Source organism: Crotalus tigris, unplaced genomic scaffold, assembly GCF_016545835.1.
Source record: "Crotalus tigris isolate CLP2741 ecotype Arizona unplaced genomic scaffold, ASM1654583v1 scf7180000017729.2337069, whole genome shotgun sequence".
Lineage (NCBI taxonomy): Eukaryota > Metazoa > Chordata > Lepidosauria > Squamata > Viperidae > Crotalus > Crotalus tigris.
This window is the reverse complement of record NW_024096596.1, coordinates 576,334-601,693: the sequence shown is the minus strand read 5'-3', so window position 1 is coordinate 601,693 and position 25,360 is coordinate 576,334. Positions and strand designations below refer to the sequence as shown.

General features: G+C 37.4%; 1 protein-coding gene across 4 annotated transcripts in view; it reads right to left on the bottom strand.

Annotated features, from left to right (window-relative positions):
* PATJ (PATJ crumbs cell polarity complex component) overlaps positions 1-25,360 on the bottom strand; it is a 160,233-nt gene that overhangs the window by 97,698 nt on the left and 37,175 nt on the right. For 3 of the 4 annotated variants that reach the window (XM_039339049.1, XM_039339051.1, XM_039339050.1), the window contains exons 19-21: positions 4,359-4,568; positions 1,323-1,439; positions 184-552 (exon numbers count right to left, since the gene is read on the bottom strand). In XM_039339049.1, the coding sequence (XP_039194983.1) occupies positions 184-552; positions 1,323-1,439; positions 4,359-4,568 (696 nt within the window). The remainder of the gene's footprint in view (positions 1-183; positions 553-1,322; positions 1,440-4,358; positions 4,569-25,360) is intronic. The other variant, XM_039339052.1, reaches the window with a different exon arrangement.

The window sequence follows — 25,360 nt, the reverse complement described above, 5'->3', positions numbered from 1 at the left end:
AGTATTATGCTAATGGTATCTAAAGAAAGCACCTGAATATTCTTAATGATCTTCAGACTATTTAGCTACTGAATTTTAAAGCACTATAGTTAAGAAATAGTAATAATTGCACTGAATATATGATGTTACAATATCATTCATTTATTCTTTACTTTACATACATATATATATATCACTAAATACCTCTTCAGTATTAAGATTGTTTGCAGGATTCGGTTCCACCATTTTAGCACAGTCTAATTCTTCAGCCCACTGTCCTGCAGATTCAAAGTCCATCACAGGAGAGGAAGATATTTCTCTTATATCTGCTAATGGACACTTTTCATAATCCTGATCCATATCATACACTTCATCCACTAACATCTCTCGTTCTTCACCAAGACGTTCTTCTATGTGCTTCAGAATCTCATGCATTTCCCAGGATTCCTTATCAACGTCTGTTTCGCTCTGCATAAGTTGAAACTGTCTCCCCAAATCCAGGTTTGGGTCATCAGCAAGCTCTTCCAAGACGGGCTCATCAACAAGTTCTTCTTCAGATTCATTTCTGAAGTCCTACACAAAACATCAAAACAGATGTCTAGTAGCGGATAGAAGGGGTGTGTGTGTGTGTGTGCATGTGTGAGGGAGGGAGGGGGGGAAGGAGAGAGAGAGAGAGGCAGGCAGGCAGGCAGATAAACAGATAAACAGACAAAAGAAGGTGCTAGATCTGAAAAACAGTGGTTCTCAACCTGTGGGTCGGGACCCCATTTGGGGTCGAACGACCATTTCACGGGGGTCACCAAACAACGCAGTCTGCCATTTTTTTCCCCTTTTCCTTAGCTGTGCTACTCTCTTTTATTCTCTGCCCTGCTGAGCCCGCCAAAAGTCCCATTCTGCAAACGGTGCTGCACCAGTTGAGTAGTCCTCGACTTACAACCGGTTGAGTAGTCCTCGACTTACGACCGGTTGGGGGTCGCAGCATTAAAAAGGTTGAGAACCACTGTGATAAAACATTTCCTTTTTAAAAAAAACATTAATTTATAAACATAATTTTACATTTTAAAGAAATGAGGCTACCTCTTACCTTATCCAACAATACTGGCATTATTCTACTAATGAACTTTTCAAGTTGCAAACTTTTGCCAATATGAACAAACCTGTCCACACCTGGAAGACTACCTGTAGAAACATTCTTCCCATCTAGATTTACAGAACGGCACTTCTTAGAAATGACTACAACTGATTCAAAGAAACATTTAGTGTATCTCAATTCAACTTTCATTCTGAAAAAGCCTTTACATAAGACAAATGTTATTGTAATAGAAATATAAACCAATAAAAACCTTTGGAGCTGCAAGGAGGATTGATGGCTCAATATTATTGATTGATTCCTGAGATATTGAATTTCTGTTAAATCTCTCAGGTTCCACAGAAGAAGTCCCATTATGTTTATTTTCACCCTTAAAAAAGAATGTCAATGTTCAGGAAAATATCAAATCCCAACTTTTTAAAAAAAGAAGACAAAGCAAGAAAGCCGCTTGTGGACAAAGTAGCTTGTAGAGCAGGGAGCAGCATCTGTGGCCCCTTGTGGGCTTCAACTCCCAGAATTCCTGCGTGGGCCATGCTCAGGAATTCTGGGAGTTGAACCCCATAGGCTATAAAGGGGCCATAGTTGCTCATCCCTGTTGTAGAGATGACCCTACTCCAAAGAAGTGCAGAGAGTAAAATGGAAAGTTAATACAAGTAGTCCTCGACTTACAACAGTTCATTTAGTGACCGTTCAAAGTTACAGCGACACTGAGAAAACTGACTGATGACCGTTTTTCACAGTTAGGACTTTTACAGCATCCCCATGATCATGTGATCAAAATCCAGATGGTTGGCAACTGGTTCATATTTTTGACCGTTACTGTGCCCATGTCATATGATCACAGTTTGTGACCTTCTAACAGGCAAAGTCAATGGGGAAGCCAGATTCACTTAACAAACAGGTTACTAACTTATCAATTTCAGTGACTCACTTAACAATTGAAGCAAGAAAAGTCGTAAAATGGGGCAAAAATCACTTAACAAATGTCTCACTTAACAGAAATGTTGGGCTCAATTGTGGTCGCAAGTCAAGGACTACCTGCAGTCAGTCCTAAGAAGAAAATACATTAATACAGGAAATAGAGACATGTGAAAAGAACTGCTAGATTCAATAAACCAAACATACGGGCAGGATAAAATTATCCTTACGGTGCACTAATTTATTCTGTCTACTTTAAATTACTTCTGTCCACAAATTCCTATGTTAATAAAGTTAAGGAAAACAGCAGGGCAGTTTCCTAGCTCATCATTATCTATACTTTCCACTGGCTTAAGCAGCATATTTTAACTTTTTAATTAAATGTTTTAAAGTTTTGGGACTAGTGAATTACCTAGGAATATCTGAGGCTATAAGAACTCCACCATTATGTTGTGATAATTAAAAAGAAACCACTGTGGACCCATGAAATAACAACATAGTCTTATAACAGCCTTATATTTTAAAAATTGCACAATATTTGCATTTTTATGCATCAAATGAAATTTTCACTCATTTGAGATTATGACAAATTGTGGCAAACATTACAAACAAATGATCGGCAAATAAATTTGATAAATAAAATAAAGTACAATCTGATAAAGGAGAATATTTGTAGCCCAGGGTTGGTCCTTGGTGCCCTCTAAGCCTGTTTCTTGCATATATTTTCTTCTCCAAACTAAGTAACATGCTAGTAAGGAGTGTGGTTTGCTCTCATTTTATATGCTAATTGTTTGGCCAATCAGCATTGGTGGAAGGGGTCTTGGTGGTTCTTTGGTTGGAGTATTTACTGTTAGCTTGTTTGGCAGTTCCTTCATTGCGGTATTGTTTACTTCTTGGTTATTGGTTTGATGTTAATCTTGGTGTTAATCTATGCTCATCTGGGTGTTGATTGAAGGTGGAAAGGTGTTTGGTCTTTTTGTTTCCTTTTTGGCTTGCTGATTGTCTCTTTGCACAGTATGTAGATGTTGTTTATGTCTGTGTGTCTGTTGCTGGCCAATTAGCTAGGCTTCTAGTGTTTTTGGACCAGGATAGACACAGCTTCCGAGTTGAAATTATGGTTAAGTCTGTCATATCTTATGAAATTAAAGAGTTTTCATCGTGTTTTCTGACTGCTAGTTGGTATTCATGGATGCATTCTGCTAGTCTTCTGCCTGTTTCTCCTATGCTGTGGCTGTTGCAGTCTTTACATTGTATGTTGTAGATAACTCTTATTTTTTTCTTCTGGGACTGCTGGGTCATTTGGACTCCTCCAAGTACAAGTCATTCTATAGCCAACTATACTCTATTATTATATAGTTTGTGCACATGTATATTAATAACTGTGTATTTTCTTTTAAAACTATATCAAAAAATCATTAATTGTGTAGTTAGGACAATAAAAATAGCCCTGCTCTATATGTTTTTCTTGTCAGATATTAAGTCAATTGCTTTTGGCTACCTAAATGTTTAACAGTAGTATAGATCAGAGGTCCCCAACCTTCTGGGTACCAGGGACCGGTTACATCAGTGGTTCTCAACCTTTCTAATGCCGTGACCCCATAATACAGTTCCCCATGTGGTGGTGACCCCCAAGTGGGTGTGGCCACCAATAAGAGGGAGTAGGATAGCTAGGGAAAAGGGAAAAAAATGGCGGACAGCGTGGTTTGGCGACCCCCGTGAAATGGTCATTTGACCCCAAATGGGGTCCCGACCCACAGGTTGAGAACCACTGGGTTACATGGAGAGAGGTTTTTCCGCGGACTGGAGGGGGTGTGGTTTTGTGTGCTGTCTGCATCCTGTGGATGGGGCTCTCCTTGTTTGTGCGGACCGGTTGCTGGCATGCCATGGACTGGTACTGGTCCATGGACCGGAGGTTGGGGACCTCTCAACAGTTGCATTTACTCTTTTCTTTAATCATTCCACAATGTTAATAGTTTCTAGCGTGGTCTCCAATGTTTTCTTAAATGACTGCTACTGGTTTTCTTTTATGAATTACTATTTTAATCCAACTGTAAATGTATACCTTTGTTTTAAGTGATAAAAAACTATTTCAAGAATCCATTAAGGCAAAACACTGGGATATAAATTTGAAGTAAAAAGGAGATTTAAAAAAGGAAAGCTTCATTTCTCCAAGACAAAATGTTTCTGTTTCTTTAGCATACAACATCTGGACCTCCAATCATGGCAAAACTCAGAAAGAGGATAAATCATTCAAAAAATTTATGGCAAATATATTTTGCTTCTATTAAAATCCTGGTGACTTTTGCTCAAATGTTAACCATTACTGACCTGGAAAATGCAAGTTATAAAACATAAATTTAACGTCACTTACCCCCAAGGGTTTGCAGATTCCAAGATGAACTTCACCAGGTGGTACAGATTTTAGAACTTCTACAGCTTCTTCTAGACTAATAGTATGCAAATATACATCATTTACAGAGACTAAGCGGTCACCAGGGAAGAGCTGACCACCACGTTCAGCCACTCCACATGGCACAAGGGAACTGATCACAAATGCGGTCTTTGTTGGATCTAAGGGATCCTGAAAAACAAGCAAGAAGATGAAAAATACTTTTGTAGAAAGTTCCCAGCTATATATAGCCCAATGATTTTCATTAGCCACAATTATTATTAAGTGGCAGGGAAAGAAAATGAACAAGTCATCCTTGTTCAGCTTGGTAACATCAGAAACATGGCTACACCACCATTTTGGATGGCGTTGCTTCAAATCCTGGTCAGTGTGGTTCAATTTTTAGCATTCAGGATTTAGGCAGCTTTTTCGTCTTCTGTCTTACATGAGATTTCCAAACCTACTTTGTACCCATTCTTCTAAATCTACCATTAGGGCTATACAGAAGTTTATTCGTTTAGTATACCTCTCTCCATCCTTCCAGTAAATATGAAACAGCAACAAATGTATATGAATGTCCAAGATATATATGCTGATTTCATTCACTGATAATGAGTTTGTCTTGATAATCCTGTTGTTTCCATTATTTTTATTTAGGATCGAAATCTGAACCATCTTGGGAATTATGACATACAAAAGCAATTACTTTCCTTCAGAAGCTCATGCTTGTCCCACTCCAATTGTTCTCGATAAAATAATGCTGTAAGTTAACCTGAGCTGAAAATAATTTGACCAAAACCATCTAAGGAGATGATGGTTGAAGATAGGCATGGATCTTAATCCTACTATTAGATATTAGCAGTGGAATCATATTATGGGCCAATTTAGCTCCAGATTGTCACACTGACCTGTGAGTATTCTCTAGGACTAGAATTTTTTTTTTTTTTTGCCATTCTCAGAGGAATTCAGAACTATAAGGTAGAATCTAGAATAGAATAGAGCTGGAAGGTACCTTGGAGGTCTTCTAGTCCAGCCCCATGCTCAAGCAGGAAACCTTATATCATTTCAGACAAGTGGCTGTCCAGTCTCTTCTTAAAAACCTCGAGTGATGAAGCACCTACAACATCTGAAAGCAAGCTGTCCCACTGGTTAATTGTCCTCACTCAATTCCAGGTTGCTTCTCTCCTTGATTAGTTTCTATCCATTGTTTCTCATCTTGCTTTCTGGTGCTTTGGAAAATAAATTAACCCCCTCCTCCTTGTGGCAGCCTCTCAAATATTGGAATACTGCTATCATGTCCTCCCTAGTCCTTCTTTTCTCTAGACTGCAACTGTTCTTCATATGTTTTCGTCTCCAGGCCTTTAATCATCTTAGTTGCTCTTCTTTGTTCTTTTCCCAAAGGCTACAGTATCAGGGTTGCAAACATCCAGATCATCACTAGAGGACAGCAAAGAGATATAGGAAAGTCTGATTTCTTCAGCCCAGATAGGATAGTGATAGTCATTCCCTAATTCTAAGCCTAACATCCTCTATGCAAATCACACGGCCTTCCACTGAGCCATGTTGTTGCTGTTCACCTATAGCATGGGTGGGCAATTAATTTCCCCAAAGGTCCACATGAGAAATTGGGACTCTTGTAAAGGGCTGCCAAGGCTACACCCACACTGCCACCACATTGCCAACACTCAATCCCCCATGATGCCCCCCACCAAGGCCCCACCCCCTGCCAATGATGACTCCCTAGCCCCCCCCCCCACCAATGCAGGTCAGACTAGAACCACCTACTGGCTGGATGTCGTCTGTGAGCTGCAAAATGCCCAAGTCTGATCTATGGAATGGCCTCTGCAAAGATCTTACAAAAGTTCTCTCATAGAAATATTTAATTTCTATCTTGCAATATTATTTCTTTAATCCATATTTCTACTGACCTCATTACTATTGTATTGAGGTTATGATGGTGGTGTCAGAGTACTTGTGATTGTTCGGATCTGACCATTTATTTTCAGAAGTAAAGACAGGAAATTCCTTATGACTGGAGAAGAATAGGAAATGCTGCATTCAAACCAAGAATCCTGGATATGGGATCCCAGATCGTACGTAGAGAATAAGGAATATGCTGAGCTAGGAAGCCAACAGAATAATGTCAAACCAGCTAGGTGCTTTGATTAACTGTATCTAAATAGTGCAGAGCTTTTATGCTACTATGTGCTAATATTTTACCGTCAGCAATTTTCGAGGGCAGATTTAAGAAGTGTTCTTATGCCAAAAGGTTATGCAGCTGTAATGATGAAACAGTCAAACCACTGGCCCATATCTTATTATACTGTTTTCTATAGAGACTTGCACAACAGTTTAATAATGACTCTCATCACTCTTTCTCTGGATGATTAGAAGAATTTTATGTACATCAACAGAAAGCACGCCTTTGAATGCTCTGCCGAATTCTGATTGTTACTCTTTGCAATACTAGTCAGTTACCATAATAATGAAGATTTTATTTAGTCTACTGGGAATGGAAAATTTCTTTTTTGTGTCACAATTACCTAGTATGGGTGTAAAAAAATAATAATCCATAGTTGAAGGACTAGGCTCTAAAAAACCCGTGGTGACAAACCTATGGCACGCGTGCCACAGGTGGCACACAGAGCCCTCTCTGTGGGCACGCGCACAGTCGCCCCAGTCTTAGGCCTTCAGCTGGGTTTTATAAAACCTTTTCACTTTAGGCCTCCGCCGCTGTGTGCAAAAAAAAAGGTTCAATCAATCAATCAATTTCAACTTCTCGCGGGGAAAAAAAAGATCTCGCAAAGTTGGAATTGATTGATTGAACTTTTTAGTCCCATCCAGTCTGCCATTACTACTGCAGCCACGCCCACACAATGGGCCACACCCACCCAATGGGCCACGCCCACCCAGCACCCGACGATACATAAGTGGGTTTTGAGTTGCAGTTTGGGTACTCAGTCTCTAAAAGGTTTGCCATCACTCCTCTAGACACTAGGCTCTAGATCACTGTTTCCACATTGATCAATCCAGGAATTGATAAAACTGCTCTGGTACTTTTACAAGCATAAACATATAGCATAATATTAATAAGATGCTCTTTTTACACATTAATCATTTTATTTTGGTCATTGACCAGCAAACCTTTTTCTACAGGCCAAAAGTTCCATTTTGAATAATGCCTGCTACTAAAATGTTTCAATATCAATTAATAAAAGATAGTCAAAGGATTTTAAATGTTCAGCTAGCAAACTTTGACAAAACCAATTAACTTCAAGTAGAGGGAGCTCTTGTATAGGAAGAGAAAAGCTACAGATGAGTAAATTAATGCAGAAACAATCTTAATGCTGCAGAGAACTGGTTGTCCCCAAAACAGCTGAATGGCAACTGAGCTGAAGGTAAAGTGACACTCTAAAAGCTAAATGATAATTGAACAATAAAAGGATCAGAACCACATTTGAGTTCAAAGACTTTTTCTTAGTCCTTTCTTCATAAAATGTTTACAAAAAGGGCCTTATCTGTTTATAAATTTATTTTAAAAATGTATGACTCCTCTTCCATTTTGGGATGCCAAGTGATTTGCGTCATCTAAAATTCAATTTAAAATTCAATACCCCACTTAAAAAAATTCAAAACTAACAGGATTAAAAATATCCTCTAACTTAAAAGGCTTCTGTAATAGAAATGCTTGAAGCCCTTTTATGAGTTTTTAAAATGTGAATCCAGTCTCAACTCCAGGTCGTCCTGTAACTTAGGTCCCATCTCAAACAAAGCAGAAGTAGAAGCCAATCTTGACACTTCTATAGCAGGATCAGCCAAAGATGCAATTATGTACGGGAATAGATAGTCTTTTATATAATTTTGGCCTAAGCCCTATATAAATACAAGTTGGGTTCAAATCAAGTACAGCTGTTCCATCATCGTGCATCATCAGCCACAGCCCCCCACCGCCATTACACATTGTGGGCAGCTGCAATTAGGACATCTTTGTGGCTCAAAAGCCACATTTTAAGGTTACAACTATGGCTTATTCTTAAGAAAAATATTACCACTATCTTTTTTACTTGCTGCAGTAAGTTAATCTACATTTATGATTAACTGCAATTCATATTTTAGACAAATAATCATTTGTAAATCCACTCCATTACTAAGAACAAATGAAAGAAATAAAACTCAACATATAGATTATACAGATGCTACTTCTATTTTGTTTTCAAATCCCAGGAAATACTGTGCTAGCTTCTGATTTCCTAGCTTTGTAGCATTTCGTTGAACAAGAGATTGTGGTTTGTGGGTTTTTTGTGTGTGTGTGTGTTTTTTTAAAAAACCTGAATGTTATTTTGCTCCTTTGTGTCTTCATGGCTAGATCTAACTTTGCTATTACCAAATCTCTCTAGATAAAACCACAAAAGATTACAGAGCAGCTAAGAGTACGTTACCAACTGGCAAATACTTTTTATATTACTGTCAGCTCTGTAAGATAGACCAGACAAAGGAACAGACATTGCATAAACCTTAAGCTACTTCAGTGAGAAAAGTTACAATAACAAATCTTGCAGGACTGAACATGCTTCCCTTCTTCCTTCTACCTTCATGTGAATTGAGATATGTGTGTGTGTGTTTGTATGGGTGCATTCTGAGGCATTTTTGTAAATTATTTGCTTGTTTATCTGATTGTTACTAATGGCTCTTCTACTGTCCTTCAAAGACAACTTCTACACTCACAACAATTAAGGAAGGTGAATTACCAAAAGTTCATTCTTCCTCAATTTTCTCAGATGACAGATATAAAATAGTCATCTTCTGTATTAGCCAACAGAGGGCACTAAAAGACCAAATTGAGCCAATTTTTCTACACTTAGCATTTAATTGTGTTCAATCATTAAAACAGATTTTATTCTTAATTGCCAAAAGATCTGGACTACAAGATAAGTTGCGCCAACATGCAATAAGACAAAACGGGATTTGCCAGGCTGAAATACAAGTTAATGAAGGAAAGGAAGAAGCCAAGATGAGGCATGGGACAGTAGAGCAGTAGAAAAGGATAGAAGGGACCAAAAGGTGGAAAACATACTAGAAAAAAGCAACAAATCTACTTTCAGAAGGTTCCAGACTTCTGGCAAAGGTACATTCTGGAACAATGAACCAACCTAATGCAGGCTAATATCTGACAGGTATATACTTTGGTTCTGTTGCACATAAACCCTTGTCATGTTAAAGCAACCATTTCATGCATTCTTTCAGAGATGCGTCGTTAATATAGATTCTTAGAAAGCTTCAATCCTCCAGCAAGCCCTCAGCAGAGTTCAAGTCCATGCCATTTATTCTGAAACTTCAATTTTTCTGAGAACATTTGTATTTACTTAACATTTTATTTTTAGGAGCATAAACAAGAAAATGCCAAGGGTGAACTCTGTGCTTACTAGTTGCTTTCAGAAAAGATTGTCTTGGTAAGGCTAGTGTTTATAGTTTGGATAAATACATTGCCTATAATATTTTGCAACTCTCAAGTTGCAAAATATCTACTGCCACAAATATAGATGAGCTGTAACACTGAACAGTTAAGAGACCTCAAAACAGATATTTCCCTGTCATTTATCCCTTCCATTTTATTCTCTGAACAGTTTTGCTACTGTCAGTATGTCTATGTCTATTTGCAAATTATATTGCAATCCAAGAAAAATGCACATTAAAGATCTGAAACTGTAGTAATGGCAATTCATTTTGCAATGTATTATTAAGAAAATTAAAATATGAAACAATTTCCTCACTAGTGTGTATCTTCTACATTCTTCGCACAATTACTGTACTTTTTAATACTTAACCCTAAAAGGTTGAATATATTGTTGGCAACAATCCTATAATGACATATACACTTGGCTAATGTAACTCTCCCAAAATTAGAAGAAATCTTTCTCTTCTTGTCTGTCATACATAAAACATTTCTATGAAAAGAAACTCCATACTGTAACAACATCCTGATATTGCTAGAAATTTCATCAATTCTATCACTGGATTTCATTACAGAGTTGTAGGGACACTGAACTTTAAGGAACATTGCAAACTACAACAGAAACCAGAGAACATAAAACAGCATCGAAAAAAATCACAAGTAGCACAAAAAGATAAATTCTGTTCAGACTAAATGCTTCATTAAGTAAGGCGTTCTTGGTGGACTACTGTCTAAAAAGGATGACAAACAATTTTATCATAATCATCTCATTATCTCCAACTGCACCCCAACTACACACCTTCTCACCACTTTCAGGCCAATCAATTTCACAAGATTGGTGAAACAAGAACCTGATGTATTGTCTTGAGAACCCTGAAAAAAAGATAGGATATGGAGGCCTTAAAAATAATAATAAAATAAGTTCTGATTTAAGTTACCAAAATTTCTCCAAATAAAAGTTAATCAAAACTTTCTTGGCAAGTTCACACACCTTGTTGCTAGAGTTTTTAAACCATTTGTCTGAAATGATATAGGGTGTTCTGCTTGAGCAGAGGGTTGGACTAGAAGATCTCCAAGGTCCCTTCCAACTCTTTTATTCTGTTATCCTGTTTTATTGTTCTTTCCTTCTCTTCCATGGGCACAATGGTTGAATAAGTACATATGATGACTGAATTATGGGATAGAGTGTACTTCACATCATGTTGCCAGGATCAATATTTTTCTTTTTAGAAAATTGTGAGGATAGTTTTGCTTTTTCTTAAAACCACTTTAAACAGATCTTAGGATTCAGGTTTTCACATGTTTCCTGCTTCAAAATGGGAAACTATACATCAATTATTGGCAGCACAGCAAATATGAAATTTGCAGCCAGTATGAATGTGTAAATAGAGAGGAGGCCCATCTTGGTTTGTATCTAGTTCTTAAATCTAAACTAGGACAAACATTGCAAACGGCACTTTCTGCAGTACGTCAATTCTAAAACCATGCATCTGATACTCTCAAAGGAAAAAAATAGGAAAGCCTTCTCAAAACAAAATATTTCTTTCTAAAAATGAACAAACATGGACCACTAACATGTTGGATGTAGTATAATTTGTTTGCCTGTGAGTGTGCCAGAGATTTAAAATCTGTAGTTGTAGATAATTAGTGGTTAAGGCACTAGACTAGAAACCAGAAGACCAGATACTCTCTCTCGGCCCAACTCAATTCACAGGGTTGTCGTTGTGGAGAAAATGGGGGGGGAGGAATATTACGTATGTTTGCTGCCTTGAGTTGTTCATTAAAATAAGGTAAGATATAAATTAAATAAACACAAATGAGCCGAGGTGGCAGAGCAGTTAGAGTGCAGTACTGCAGGCCACTTTAGCTGACTGTTTCAGCAGGTCAGCGGTTCAAATCTCACCGGCTCAAGGTTGACTCAGCCTTCCATCCTTCCGAGGTAGGTAAAATGAGGACCCAGATACATTGCTTACTGGTGTACACCGCTTAGAGAGTGCTTGCACTTAAAGCGGTATATAGGTCTCATAAACAAACAAACAAACAAACAAACAAACAAACACATAGCTTAGAATAGGAAGGCTTGACTGTAGAGGTTCTCTGAAATTGGGGGTTACTTAGAAGGTATTAAAACATTAGTACATGAAAACCAAGAACAGAGGAACTGTACATGGCAATTTTATTGTACAGTACCCAGAAAACAAAAGGGTAGTATAAGAGCTAATTGTAACTAAACCTATATATCTCGCTCATGGAAATTTCAAAGAAACAGGATGTGTGTGCCTTTGCATTCATTTAGAATGACTACCCTCTTCCCAGTGAAGAGAACACAATATTTTTAAATAAAAACATAAAACTGTTGAGTTATCACTATGACTTTGCCTCAGTCTTAAATTGTGTAAACGCATTCCAGATGGAGGGCGTTTTTGGAACAGTGAAAGACAAACTTTAAAAAATAAAAGATGAGTATTTATCGATCAGCAATAAAGAATATAGCAATGAATTTTATAAAGCTCTGCTATACATCTGGCATTAATCAAAACTTCTGTTGCAGAAAACGTCAGTAAAGATCTAGAGAAAAAAATACAAGACAAAAAAAGAAAAGAAAAATAACTACAGGCAGAATTGGCAAAAGAATTGGTGCTTAACGTCACTCTCTATTTAACATGCTGGCCTGAAAAATCCAGTGTCACTTACAGAATTGAAATAAAGCTCACTTTTGTTTTTATTCATCAACTTCAACCCAATAACTTAAACTAGATATGATCTTTGTGCTAAAGAAATGAAGCCATCTTAGCAGATAAACTATACAGCAACTTTTCAGGCTTATGAAATTAAATCTTGACAGTTTTGTTCAACCAGCTCTGAGAAATCATGTTTAATTTTGAAAAAGCAACAGAAATATGAATGTTGCTATCTCAGATGTTCAGATGCTACTATAATCCAGTAAAAATTTGTGCTGGTTTGCTATTGAACATTGACTGCAAACTATGAATGCTTGCAAATTAAATCTAGCATTAGTTCCTCCGAAAGACCTGCATATTTTAAGTTCACACACATTTGCTTCTCCATAATCACTCAGACAAGTCAGAAATGTATCATTTGTACATGAAATATAAAAGAAGGGGAATTTGATGACGATGTTGTATAATTACCAAAATTTAACCTGCAGCGTTAGCCAACATAAAGACAAGCACAGGTATGCCTTGATGTACGTCCACAGTTATGTCCAAAATTTCCATTGCTAAGTAAGGTAGCTGTTAAGTGAGTTTTGCCCCATTTTATGACCTTGCTTGCAATAGTTACTAAATGAATCACTGCCGGCATTAAGTTAGTAACATAATTGTTAAGTGAATCCAGCTTTTTCATTCACTTTTCTCATCAGACAGTCGCAAAAGGTGATCACATGACTTGAGACACTGCAACTGTCATAAATACATGCCAGTTGCCAAGCATTCAAATTTTAATTATGTGATCATAGGGATGTAATGGTTGTAAGTATGAAAAATAGTCCTTAGTCACTCTTTTACATGCCATTGTAACTTTGAACAGTTACTAAACAAATGATTGTAAATTGAGGTCTACCTGCAGTAATTCCATGAACCACCACCAAACAGAAGTGACTTCCAATACAGCAGTTCTTAACCTGTGGGTCCCAACCCCATTTGGGGTCAAACGACCATTTCATGGGGGTCGCCAAACAATGCAGTCCACCATTTTTTCCCCCTTTTCCTTAGCTGTGCTACTCCCTTTTATTCTATTGACTTTTGAAAGCCAATAGAATAGACTCTCTTGAATAGAGTCTAATTCTATTGGCTTTCAAAAGCCAATAGGAATTCTCCAGGCTGTCTCTGTCCTGCTGAACCCGCCAAAAGTCCCATTTTGCAAACGGTGCTGCAAGTTGTCTGCAGCGAAGGCGAGCTGTCTGGAACTTTCCACCCTCCCTGCTGAGCAACTACTAAAAATGTAAGTAAAAGAGGGCCAGGGGTGGGAGGTGAGAGGCCGGCGAGCGCAGGGAGGGTTGCTGGCATGTGTGGGGCCCGGCCGGTGCCTTACCTCCCTTGGGCTGGGCCAGCTGGTGGCCCAGCCGGTGGTCGCCCTGCGCCATCACTGCCCCTTGCCAGCTACGCCTTGGCTGGTGCAGGGGGTGGCACCATGCATGTGCGGCGCTCCCGGGCAGGGAAAGTCCTCGACTTACGACTGGTTGGGTAGTCCTCGAATTACGACCGGTTGGGGGTCGCAGCATTAAAAAGGTTGAGAACCACTGTTCCAATAGCTTTGCTAAGACTTCAAACATTCTACCATATGGATTAGAACCCAGGTCGATTATTTCTGAAAACTACACAAAGAGAATAAATCACTTATTGATTGGGATAAATGAGAAAGAACTAAGTTTGGACATAAAACTCACAGACATTCTGGATCCTGTATTCACAGTATTCCAAGATTAAAATTAGATACTCAAGTTTCACTAGTTCTATTTTTATGTACCTCAAAAATAAAATAACTCCTCAATCCATCTCCTTTGGGGTACATTCATGATTCTCTTCCAGCCATCCCTTCAAAATGACCCTAACCCTAAGCCCAACCTTACAAAAATTAATAAAATACTGTATATACAAAAAGAACATGACTTTGTTAAGCAGCTTATCCTTTCCTCCCTCTAGATCTAGAGGCTCTCTAAACTGTCACTTCCACTGGTGACATTCCATGCCTTTTCTTTGCTCCTTTTAAACCAAACTGAAACTACTGATTCAGCTCCATCCAGGTGTCCATCAAGCAGGTTATAAAACAAAGAGCCAAACAGATAAATCTTTAAACCTCATGTTTTTAAAGCTGTATTTTTCAGTATACTAAAACAATTATATGGAGATCAAGGGGAAGAACAGGTTTAATTCCCTGGATTTGTATTAGAGACTACACAGGACGAAATTAATGCCATCTTAGTTCTTCCGTCTAAAGTATTTATTTTATTATCTAGCATTAATAATCTAATACAGGTAGTCTTTCACTTACAATCATTCATTTAATGACCGTTTGACATAACAGCATGGAAAAAAGTAACTTATGACCAGTTCTCACACTTACAACTACTACAGCTTCCCCATGGTCCCATGATCAAAATTCTGGTCACTATTTGTGATGGTTGCCAACTGGCCTCCAATAAGCAAAGTCAATGAGAGAAGCTAGATTTGCTTAAAGCAGGGGTCTTCAAACTTGGTCTTTTTATGACTTGTGGACTTCAACTCCCAGAATTCCTCAGCCAGGCAAGGACCAAGTTTGAAGACCCTGGCTTAAAAACTTCATGATTCACTTAATTGCAGTGATTTCCATAACAACTGTGGTAAAAGTTGTAAAATCAGGTGTGACTCACTTAACCCCCTGGCTTAGCAACTATAATTGTGGTTATAAGGTGAGACTACCTGTATTAACCCAGTTTTAGATGCATACAGATAATTACATCAATCAACTACTTGGCAGCCACTCTTGATTCTAGGTTTCATATATTGTGCACTTAATCAATTGAAGAGTATTTTGAAAAAAAAAATCCTTTCCAATTTACCTGCCAGGATTAGTCAAGTACTTGCAATGTTGCAATGTTGATATTCATTCTGTAGCCTAGAAGAAACATATTTATTTCTCTCCACGTAAATATAGGGAGTTCTACAGGAGGTATAAATGACCATGTCTGCCTAAACAAATCTAAGTCAAGTGGAATTCAGCATTGAAGCTACAAGGAAAAGTGGAGTGTAGCAAGTGTTGGACAGGCAAACAAGGAATAATCTTTTTTTAAAAGTTCTTTTTGCATTTTAATTAGGAAAAACAATTTTGTGTGAGAAACAGATGAATTGTTTGAAGTGGAGAATGTGGTCTTGGAAAATGTAGCTAACCCAAGCTAAAATAATTTGTGCTGTATTTCATTCACACACACTAATGAAGTACAATGTAGGTTTTTAAAATTGCCCACAACACATGAAGGATAAGAAACGCTGTTTTTGAAAGGTTAGTAGAGGTTGCTAATAGATTGCCCTAAACTATCCTTCAATTTAGTGCCTTCCAGATCCACTGGCATTATGACTACAACATATGAGAATTGAAATTCAACATATTTAGAGGATACACAGTCACAGGAATCATTATAATGGATAACTATGTTGATTAGAGATAAGGATGAAATGGTCTTCAGTTCTTTATGGAATAACATTCTTCATATAGCTAGAACAGTTTATATTGGCACATATTGAATATAACTAGAAAGCATCTAGATGCCAATATACCATCTAGTCCTATGCAAATTTCAAAGTATGACAATGAGATGCAATAAATAATCCTAAACTATGATATTGAAAGATCACATGCTTTCTTTTCCTAATTAAATTTCTTACTCTTCAACAGGAATAAATCTAATGTGCTGGATTGTAATGCTAACTAGGTTTTGCAAGCAACTTTTAAAGCCTGGTAGGATTGCAAATCTGAGTTAGCACAATTAAAAGTGCAGATGTAATGTTCTTAATCCTGAAGAAAAACAGAATTAATATGAATATGCAATGTCTTCACCCATTCCTGACCTATAATCTGGTGACAGGAAGACTTTCTATATACCAGATCTGGAACTGCTGATTAACATTGATCTACATATTAATTTAAACTGAATGCATAGGGATTATAATGATAAAAACACCATGATATTAACTTGCAACCAGAACTATAATTCAACAATCTCATTAAACAGAATGATGCAGCAATTTTCCAAGCATTACTGATTGGTAACCGCTCTTCCTAAAAATTAAAATTAAAATTAAAACCTCTAACGCTGAGAAGATGTAACTGCAGACAACAGCATATGTCGGCACATTCTGCAGAAGGAAAGATATAGCCTGTGAGAGATATTTTGAACATATGAAAAGACAGTTTCATGTTAGTTATTTGGCCATCAGGTTCTGGACTATTGTGTACCCTGGTATTCAATTGCTTTGAATTTGGTGCTCAATGAATTTTGACGTGGGAAATTTTGTCCAGGTACTCATCATTTGCTGGCACTCAATGCACAAACTAGAACTTTTCTAGTGCTGGCTGCCTTGTGACTCACCACATTATTCCTTATGGGAAAAATCTGTTTGGTTCTCATCGTTTTTGGTACTCAACATGCTCCCGGAAACAATGATGAGTACTGAGGTACCACTGTATTAAATTAATACATCTACAAAGTACATGAATGCAGCTAAATATAAACTTCCTTTAAGAAAGTATATGAATTAGAAATGGAAATCATAATGTAGCACTTAATGGGCTACGTTACAATAGTTTGTGCTGTATATCTTCCTCCTTTTAAAATGGCATTTATTTTTGTATGAAATTTGGAAGATAAGTAGTTAGGGTTTTGCAATTGTCACATCCCAGCCAAATTATCCAGAAAATAAAATGTCATACTCCTCTAAGAAGACATCTCCAAAATTAGTGCAAAATGCATAGAATTGTAGATTCTTTTTGACATTCCCATAAACCAAAGCCTGCAAGAAAATTATTCCCAATCCACCCATTTGGGGATTCCCTTCACCTTCCAAATGCATCTGGCATTGCTCATGGTGAGCAACTGTATACTGGAATAGACAAAGACAAGTGAGGAATGGCTAAAGATTCTAGAAATACAGTACAGAAAGCCTCAAATATGGCCTTTGTTCTCTTAGCAATAAACCTCTGTCCTGCTTTGCAAAAGTGAGTTTTACTTTGGATGATTTATTATGTAATTACAGCAAAGAGATATTAGAGCTCATTAATTATCTCAAAGTATAACACTTTTAAATTAAGTTATCAGCCATACAAATGTCACAATGGATGTCACTTACTCACTTTAACATATAATGATACATTGCAAATGCTGCTGGAAAGAGAGGATAGTTTTCCAGGAAGCTTTAGAAGCAAAACATGTGGTCCATACCCTTTGCATTTCTCTCTATCTGCACCTGCCAAACACCAACACGTAACTTCTTACTCCCAATATTATTATTTGTTAAATTTATTTGCCACCTATCTTGCTTTGGGGCTACTCTAGGTGGCTTACGCAATTATACCATGCTGTTTTGGGATTATCAAAATTATGTGTGAAGTTTGCTTCCATTTGTACTCCACAATTCAACTTTCTAGAAGACCCCCAAAGGCAGTAATAATGTTCCTAATATGAAAAAATAATAAATATGTACAGACATAACCATAAATCCATTAAAAATGCAAACCTCTCAAAAATACTAACCAAGAATAATTCTTCATGCTTGGAAATCATGAGCGAACACAAACATCTTAACCTGCATCCCAAAATTTGCTCAAGAACAGAGAAAATGAATCTGTGGGCATCTTGGTGTCACCAAACTACAGCTCCCAACTTCTCTTACCATTGTCCAAGGTAGCTTTAACGACTTCCAGCAATATTTTAGCAAATTCTAGATAGACAAGCTAAAGGCTTCGCAGAGCCAGTATCAGGGAAACAAAAGAAGGTAGGAAAAGATTGGTTCCATCTGACCATCTGCGCTTCTTTTCCTCCTTGCTGGAGGCAGAGAAGGAATCAAGTCTCATTAGATGGTCTAACACTGAATGGTTACTCATCTGAGGGTTTGTTGGAATGGCTCCAAGCACAGAATACGCAAAACTTTAAATGGTTCCTCACAGTATTTTGAAAAGAACCTGGAAACAGACTGGAACCAGCTGAGCTCTTTTAACATCAGATTTATATCTTCCCAGCAACTAATATAAGTTATTTTCTTATGCCTCAGGGATAGCCACTGCATTAATCTAATCAGAAGATGATGCTGGGAAGGCTTGCCAATAATATGGACATGGATCCAGAAAGAAAGGCAGAATCACCCCAATCACATAAATATTTTTTTCCCCTTTCCAACAGTTTCCTATTGTTTCACCTTTAGTCTGGCTTTTTTCTTGCCATGCATTCATGGAAATTATAGCAAGTCAATTCATATTGAACAGACATAAGACTGTTGCCCTCTAGATGCCTTAGACTACAAATCTGTTAATTCCTAAACATTGTCTGTACTGCAAGAGACTTAAACTATAATAATTTAATGTTTATTTATAGATTATTTACCCCAGGAAAATGTTCCAACTGCCCCACATAACTGAGATAATGATGTTTTTCAGAGTCCTACCTCTAAAGAAATTCCACCCTCTAATTGTCATCTCTGCTATATCCTCCAGAAATGCTCTATTAAGGTCTTTATTTCTGTATGCCACCAATGAATTGCAGTAACTGCTAAGTTTTCCATTAAGTAAATTCAGGCTATTATAGCAATGCCAACTCTATTTACCTTTTTTATTCCTTTAGTTTTAAATGGCCCACCAAGATAGTTCTTCTCACTAAATATACTTTATCTAGGACAGCGGTTCTCAACCTGTGGGTCGCGACCCCATTTGGGGTCAAACGACCATTTCATGGGGGTCGCCAAACAACGCAGTCCACATTTTTTCCCCTTTTCTTTAGCTGTGCTACTCCCTTTTATTCTATTGGCTTTTGAAAGCCAATAGAATAGACTCTCTTGAATAGAGTCTAATTCTATTGGCTTTCAAAAGCCAATAGGAATTGTCCAGGCTGTCTCTGCCTTGCTGAGCCCGCCAAAAGTCCCATTCTGCAAACGGTGCTGCAAGTTGTCTGCAGCGAAGGCGAGCTGTCTGGAAGTTTCCACCCCTCCCTGCTGAGCAACTACTAAAAATGTAAGTAAAAGAGAGCCAGGGGTGGGAGGTGGGAGGCCGGCGGGCACAGGGAGGGTTGCTGGTGCGCGTGGGGCCCGGCGGGTGCCTTACCTCCCTTGGGCTAGGCCAGCTGGTGGCCCAGCCGGTGGTCAGCCTGCTCCGTCTCTGCCGCTTGCCAGCTACGCCGCGGCCGGCGCAGGGGGCGGCACCACGCATGTGCGGCGCTCCCGGGCAGGGAAAGTCCTCGACTTACGACCGGTTGGGTAGTCTTCAACTACGACCAGTTGGGTAGTCCTCAACTTACGACCGGTTGGGGGTCGCAGCATTAAAAAGGTTGAGAACCACTGATCTAGGAAGTCTAAAAAATTTCCCAGCTTGCAAATACACATTTTTAATCAGTCATTCAGTTGTATCCAATTCTCAGAGACAGTTTTCTGGCAGTTTTCTTGACAAGGTTTTTCTGAAATGGTTTGCCATTGCCTCCTTCCTACGGTTGAGAGAAAGTGACTGGCCTTTTGTGCCTAGAGGAGGAACTAGAATTCATGGTCTTCCAGTTTCTAGTCTGATCTCTTAACCACTACTCCAAACTAGTTCTCCACAAACACACAAAATTGCTTTATAAAACCAATGCCTTAAAATGCTGGAAAAAATCTAAAATTAAAAGTTTTATATCCAATGACCAATACTTCATGTTTAGCTACATCTCAGTCTAAATATTACTAAAGTTGCCATTAATTCTAAACATGAAATAAAAGCAACTATCTGCAAAAGCCAAAAGGTTGTAAAATGTGAGCTCCTTAAAATAAAAAAAATCTTTAAAGACAACATAAGTCAAGCAGACACATTTCAACTATTTCTTTTGTAACCTGTTTCCAATTTAGATCTTACATTGTAAAAAAAATACAGTTGATTTTTACCTATTCTGACATATGTGTACAGCAAAAGAATGTATTTGTTTTGTTTAACTATAGTGTTTACAAAGCTTCCCTATATATTATACCTAGCAGCTAGCTAAGTTCTTTAGTAGAATTTTTTTTTTAAAAAAAATAACACATTTATTAGCAAAGTATCATTCTGTGTTTCCTCATTCCCCATTACAGAAAAGTGAATTAGTGTTGCTGGATCATTAACTACGCCTATAATTTTCATTGACAGGATTCATCCTCATGACTCTATACTCAGTTTATATAAACTTTAGAAAATTATTTATTAAAAGTAAAATCAGCCTTGAGTTGAGGTCAACTGCTGATGACCATAGGGAATATCAAGACAGTTTTCTTGAGAACTGTACCCAAAATGGTTTCCCATTGCCTTATTCCATGATGCTTTTCCAATGTCCAACATTCCTGGTCTCCAAAAACTAGCCAAACTCAAACCTATGTAGCTTCAGCTGCCAACTAGATGTGTGATTGTGAGGTTCTTGGTGCTCTCTGAGCTTGGTTGTTTTCTTGCAGACATTTCATCACCGAACTAGGTAACATCATCAGTGCTGATGCACTGATGGCGCTATCTGGTTAGGTAATGAAATGTCTGCAAGTAAACAACCAACTCAGAGAACACCAAGGACTCCACAGTTCAATCCTGAGCTACAAATATTCTCTTCTATCAGTTGTGTGATTCTCTATTACATTTCATGGGGAAGCCTAAAACATGCCTGTTAATCAAATCAGATTTGACTGTTAAAAAACCTCAAATTCTACAGGACCTTAAATTCTACTATTTGGAAGGAAAACAACTTAGACTTCAAAAAGAAGACTTAAGAAAAGTTTTTCTCTTATAAAATCTCAGGAAAGGTATTCAAAAGGAGTGGGGGTTTTGGGAGGGAGGTGTCTTTTAAACACTTTTCCCCTATTTTATTATGATTTAACAAAATTGCTCCTGACAGCATGTTTTTTTGAGTTATCCCAAAGGAAAAAGCAATAAGGCACCAAGAAATGACACCTCAGAAACCACAACTGAGCCCAAAATGTATGTTGTTAAACAAGGCCGTTGTTAAGTGAGTTGTATGTTATTTTACAACCTTATTTGCCACAATTGTTACACAAATCACTGAAGTTGTTAAGTGAATCATGGGGTCATTAATTGAATCTGGGTTTCCTCATTAACTTTGCTTGTCGGAAGCTGGCCAATGGAGATCACATAATTCCAGGACAATGCAACCATTGTAAATACATGCCAGATGTCAAATGACTGAATTTTAATCCTGTGATCCTGGGGATACAACAGTCGTAAGTGTGAAAACCGGTCATACGTCACTTTTTCCAGGGCCATTGTAACTTCGAACAGTCACTGAACAAATGGCTGTTAGTCGAGGACTATCTGTTAATACTGGTTTCACATTCTTATTCAAGGCATGGCCCAATTTACTATAAAGCAAATTTTAAAAAATTTATAATCTTTTCAAAACCCTACTTTATATTTGACCTGTATTTGGAGGCCTGTTAAAGAAACCTTATCCTGCAGAGTTGATGGTTATGACATTACTTTTCCTATCACTATCAGCAATTATCTTTCAGGATAAATTCTCAATCCTTGTTGTTCAGCATGATGACCCCCTTCTCATATCCCTTCCCTACTTATTGCTCAAAAGGAATTCAGTCCAATTTCCTATGTACCCTAGCTAGGAAGTAAGATATAAGTTGCCCCATTCTGATTGGCCTTTATACCAATTAATCCATTTCTCTCCATTTTCCACATTAGAACATGAACTTAGGAATCTGCAATCTTTGTGTTCCTCTTGAGCAATTAATCATCTCCTTCCTGAAATTTTATTTTCAATAGAGGCTAAAGCATATAAAGAATGGTTGCTAGAACTGGATATGTCTAGTTTAATGAAAAGAAAAACTAGGGGTGACATGACAGCAGGGTTCCAATATTTGAGAAGTTACCACGAAGAAGAGGGAGTCATGCCATTCTCCAAAGCACCTGAAGGCAGGACAAGAAGCAATGGAAGGAAACCAATCAAGAAGAGAAGCAACCTAAAACTAAGGAGAATTTTCCTGATAGAACAATTAATCAGTGGAACAACTTGCCTCCAGAAGTTATGGATGCTCCAACACTGGAAGTTTTTAAGAAGAGATTGAACAACCATTTGCCTGAAATGATATAGGGCAGTGGTTCTCAAGCTTTCTAATGCCGCAACCCCATAATACAGTTCCCCATGTTGTGGTGACCCCCAACCACTTATACATCACCGGGTGCCAGGGGCGTGGCCAAAGAAAAGGGGGAAAAGTGGCAGACAGCCTTGTTTGGTGACCCCCGTGAATGGTCGTTCGACCCCAAATGGGGTCCCGACCCATAGGTTGAGAACTACTGGTATAGGGGTTTCTGCCTGAACAGGGGTTGGGCTAGAAGACCTCCATGGTCCCTTCCAACTCTGTTATTCTGATTTTGTTCTCAGAAGATTATGTCAAGTTTCCATTTCATGTCTCTGTAAACCTTATTCTCCACTTTTAGCTTCAAATATTTCCGTTGTTCTTTTGTTCTGCAAGGCTTTCTATCCTTCTTCCAATTATACTTCAGCTGGCCCTAGGACCCAAGGAAGCTTTTTCTTGTCATAAATCAGGTCATCTATGCAACAGCAAAAATAAACTTTCCAACACTTTGTATAATCATGATTATTTTTACTGTTTGCTTACTGAACCATCACAGTGTTGAGTACATAATATACTAGAAACGGCCTGAAACTACCCATATGTTTCAGTCAGAGAAAAATGAAACAGCAGGAGAGAGAGAGAGAAAGGGATGTTACTCTACAAAAATTCCAGATGGAGCATATCGGATTGAAAGGTATGTTTTCCCTTATACTGCTGCTTTACTTTTTTTTTCTGTGAAAGTAAACAGCTGTTTGTTTATAGAGCTGAAAATTAAGGTGTGAATTCAGAGAGAACATTAAAAAGATGGCAACATTTGTTCCTTCACCTTGCATTTATCTTCCTAGACCCATACTGGTCGCTCTTTCTTGGTCACATAAGGTGCTTAAGTTATTCATTCAAATATGATGTAAATTTAGTTTCAAAATAGAATAGTTTTCTAAAGAATCCATATTAATTTAAGGAGTTGTAATGCAGAGTACAAAACTGGCATGCATGCAATCTTTTGCCTTCTAACTGCTCAGCAGAGGTCCAGCCTCAATTCTTGAGAAATCCAAATAATTAGTGAAATAAATAAGATAGAATAAATGGCATTGGTTAAAAGGACTGAAAAAAAATATTTAGAATAGAATAGAATATTATTATTTATATGATACTGCAAAGCAGGTTGCAAAAAAGGGAAATGTTTATGATTGTTCTACATTTTTATCAATTTTCAGTACACAGATACAAAAGTACTGTACTACTCTCATTTTAGCAAGTAAATACAGATTTTATAGACGATAACTCTATGTAAAGAACCTATACATTAACAATATAACATTTGAGGCAAATCCTTCTATTATTAAAAAAAAGAAAAGGCATAATGGTTTACTATCTTAGCACTGTGTTCTTTCCTCCCCAAATTTTAGCATGAAATTTGGTAGAAATAGGATTTCTTCTGGAATTCAGTTCCATTTACAATGGACATTGTATATTTCAGGAAAAAAGTTAGTATTTGAAATTTCAGAATTGTGATATAAAATCTGAGAATCACAACACCAAAAAATCCGTTTAGATCATTGTCCACTCTCCTGCTTACGGTAGTACAGGAATCCAAATTAAAGCATTCAAAACAGATGATCCTCTAACCACATCCAACAAAGCTAGGTGTATTCTAGGTAATTGGTATTATTATGACATACTATGTCAAATGCTTCGCTAAATCAAAATATATTGTGCATTTAACATTCCCTCAATCTATTACAACAGCTACCCAATAAAAATAAATGATTAGGTTAGTCTGGCAAAATTTTCTATTTGACACTCTCCAGCCATTTACTACGTTGTTTTTCCAGTTTCTTACATACAGTAGTTCTGCTCAATATTAATCTCAAACTATCTGGTCTATAGTTTGCTGGGTTATCCTCTTACCCTTTTTGAAGACAGGGACAATATTTGCTCTCTTCTAGTGATTTGCCTCCCTAAGGTTTTTCAACATTTGAATTAGACTCAATTCATCTGGTCCTGGAGAATCAAACTAATTCAAAGAAATGGTGTATTTTCTGGCCATCTTTCTATTAGTCTCAAGCTTCAATTCTGCTCATCCTACTTTTTCACAGCTTCTTGCTTGAATACTAATTTTTTTTTATTCCAGAAGTCTAAATCAAAATAAAAAACACATACTTCTGTCCCTTCTGTTAGTCTTTTACCACTAGCTTATACTGATACTTTTTCCTTACTTTTGTTTTTAACATGTTTAAAAGAAGTCCTTTTGAGTTTTCCTCAGCATAATTCTTTAACTTCTGCTTATTTTCAGTTTTTGTTTTTGTGAAACCAGTGCTATAAAATTACAAATCATGTTTTCTTTTCTATCTGAGAAGCTCAAGCTCACCTTATCCATATGTCACATTGTATGTTTATAAAATGAAAGACATGAAGTTAGCTAATATTTTTTTCTGATTTTTCAACAGCGTTAAATACCAAGTTATTATTAGACAAATACCGTTTAAGTATAAAATGGTTTCACATATGTAGTGTACACATATGAAACCAACATTTTAAAATTAAGAACGAAGCCTGAGGAGCTTTTAACCCAGTCTTGCACTTCTGCTGCTTGATAATATACAAAGATGATGTCAGCAACATGTAACAGTTGTAAGTCAGATGTATCATGAAAAATTGTTTATGGATCCAACAAATAAATAAAAATTAAGGAATGCTGCCAAAACATAATGAACACAGAACAGTATCGCATAAACAAA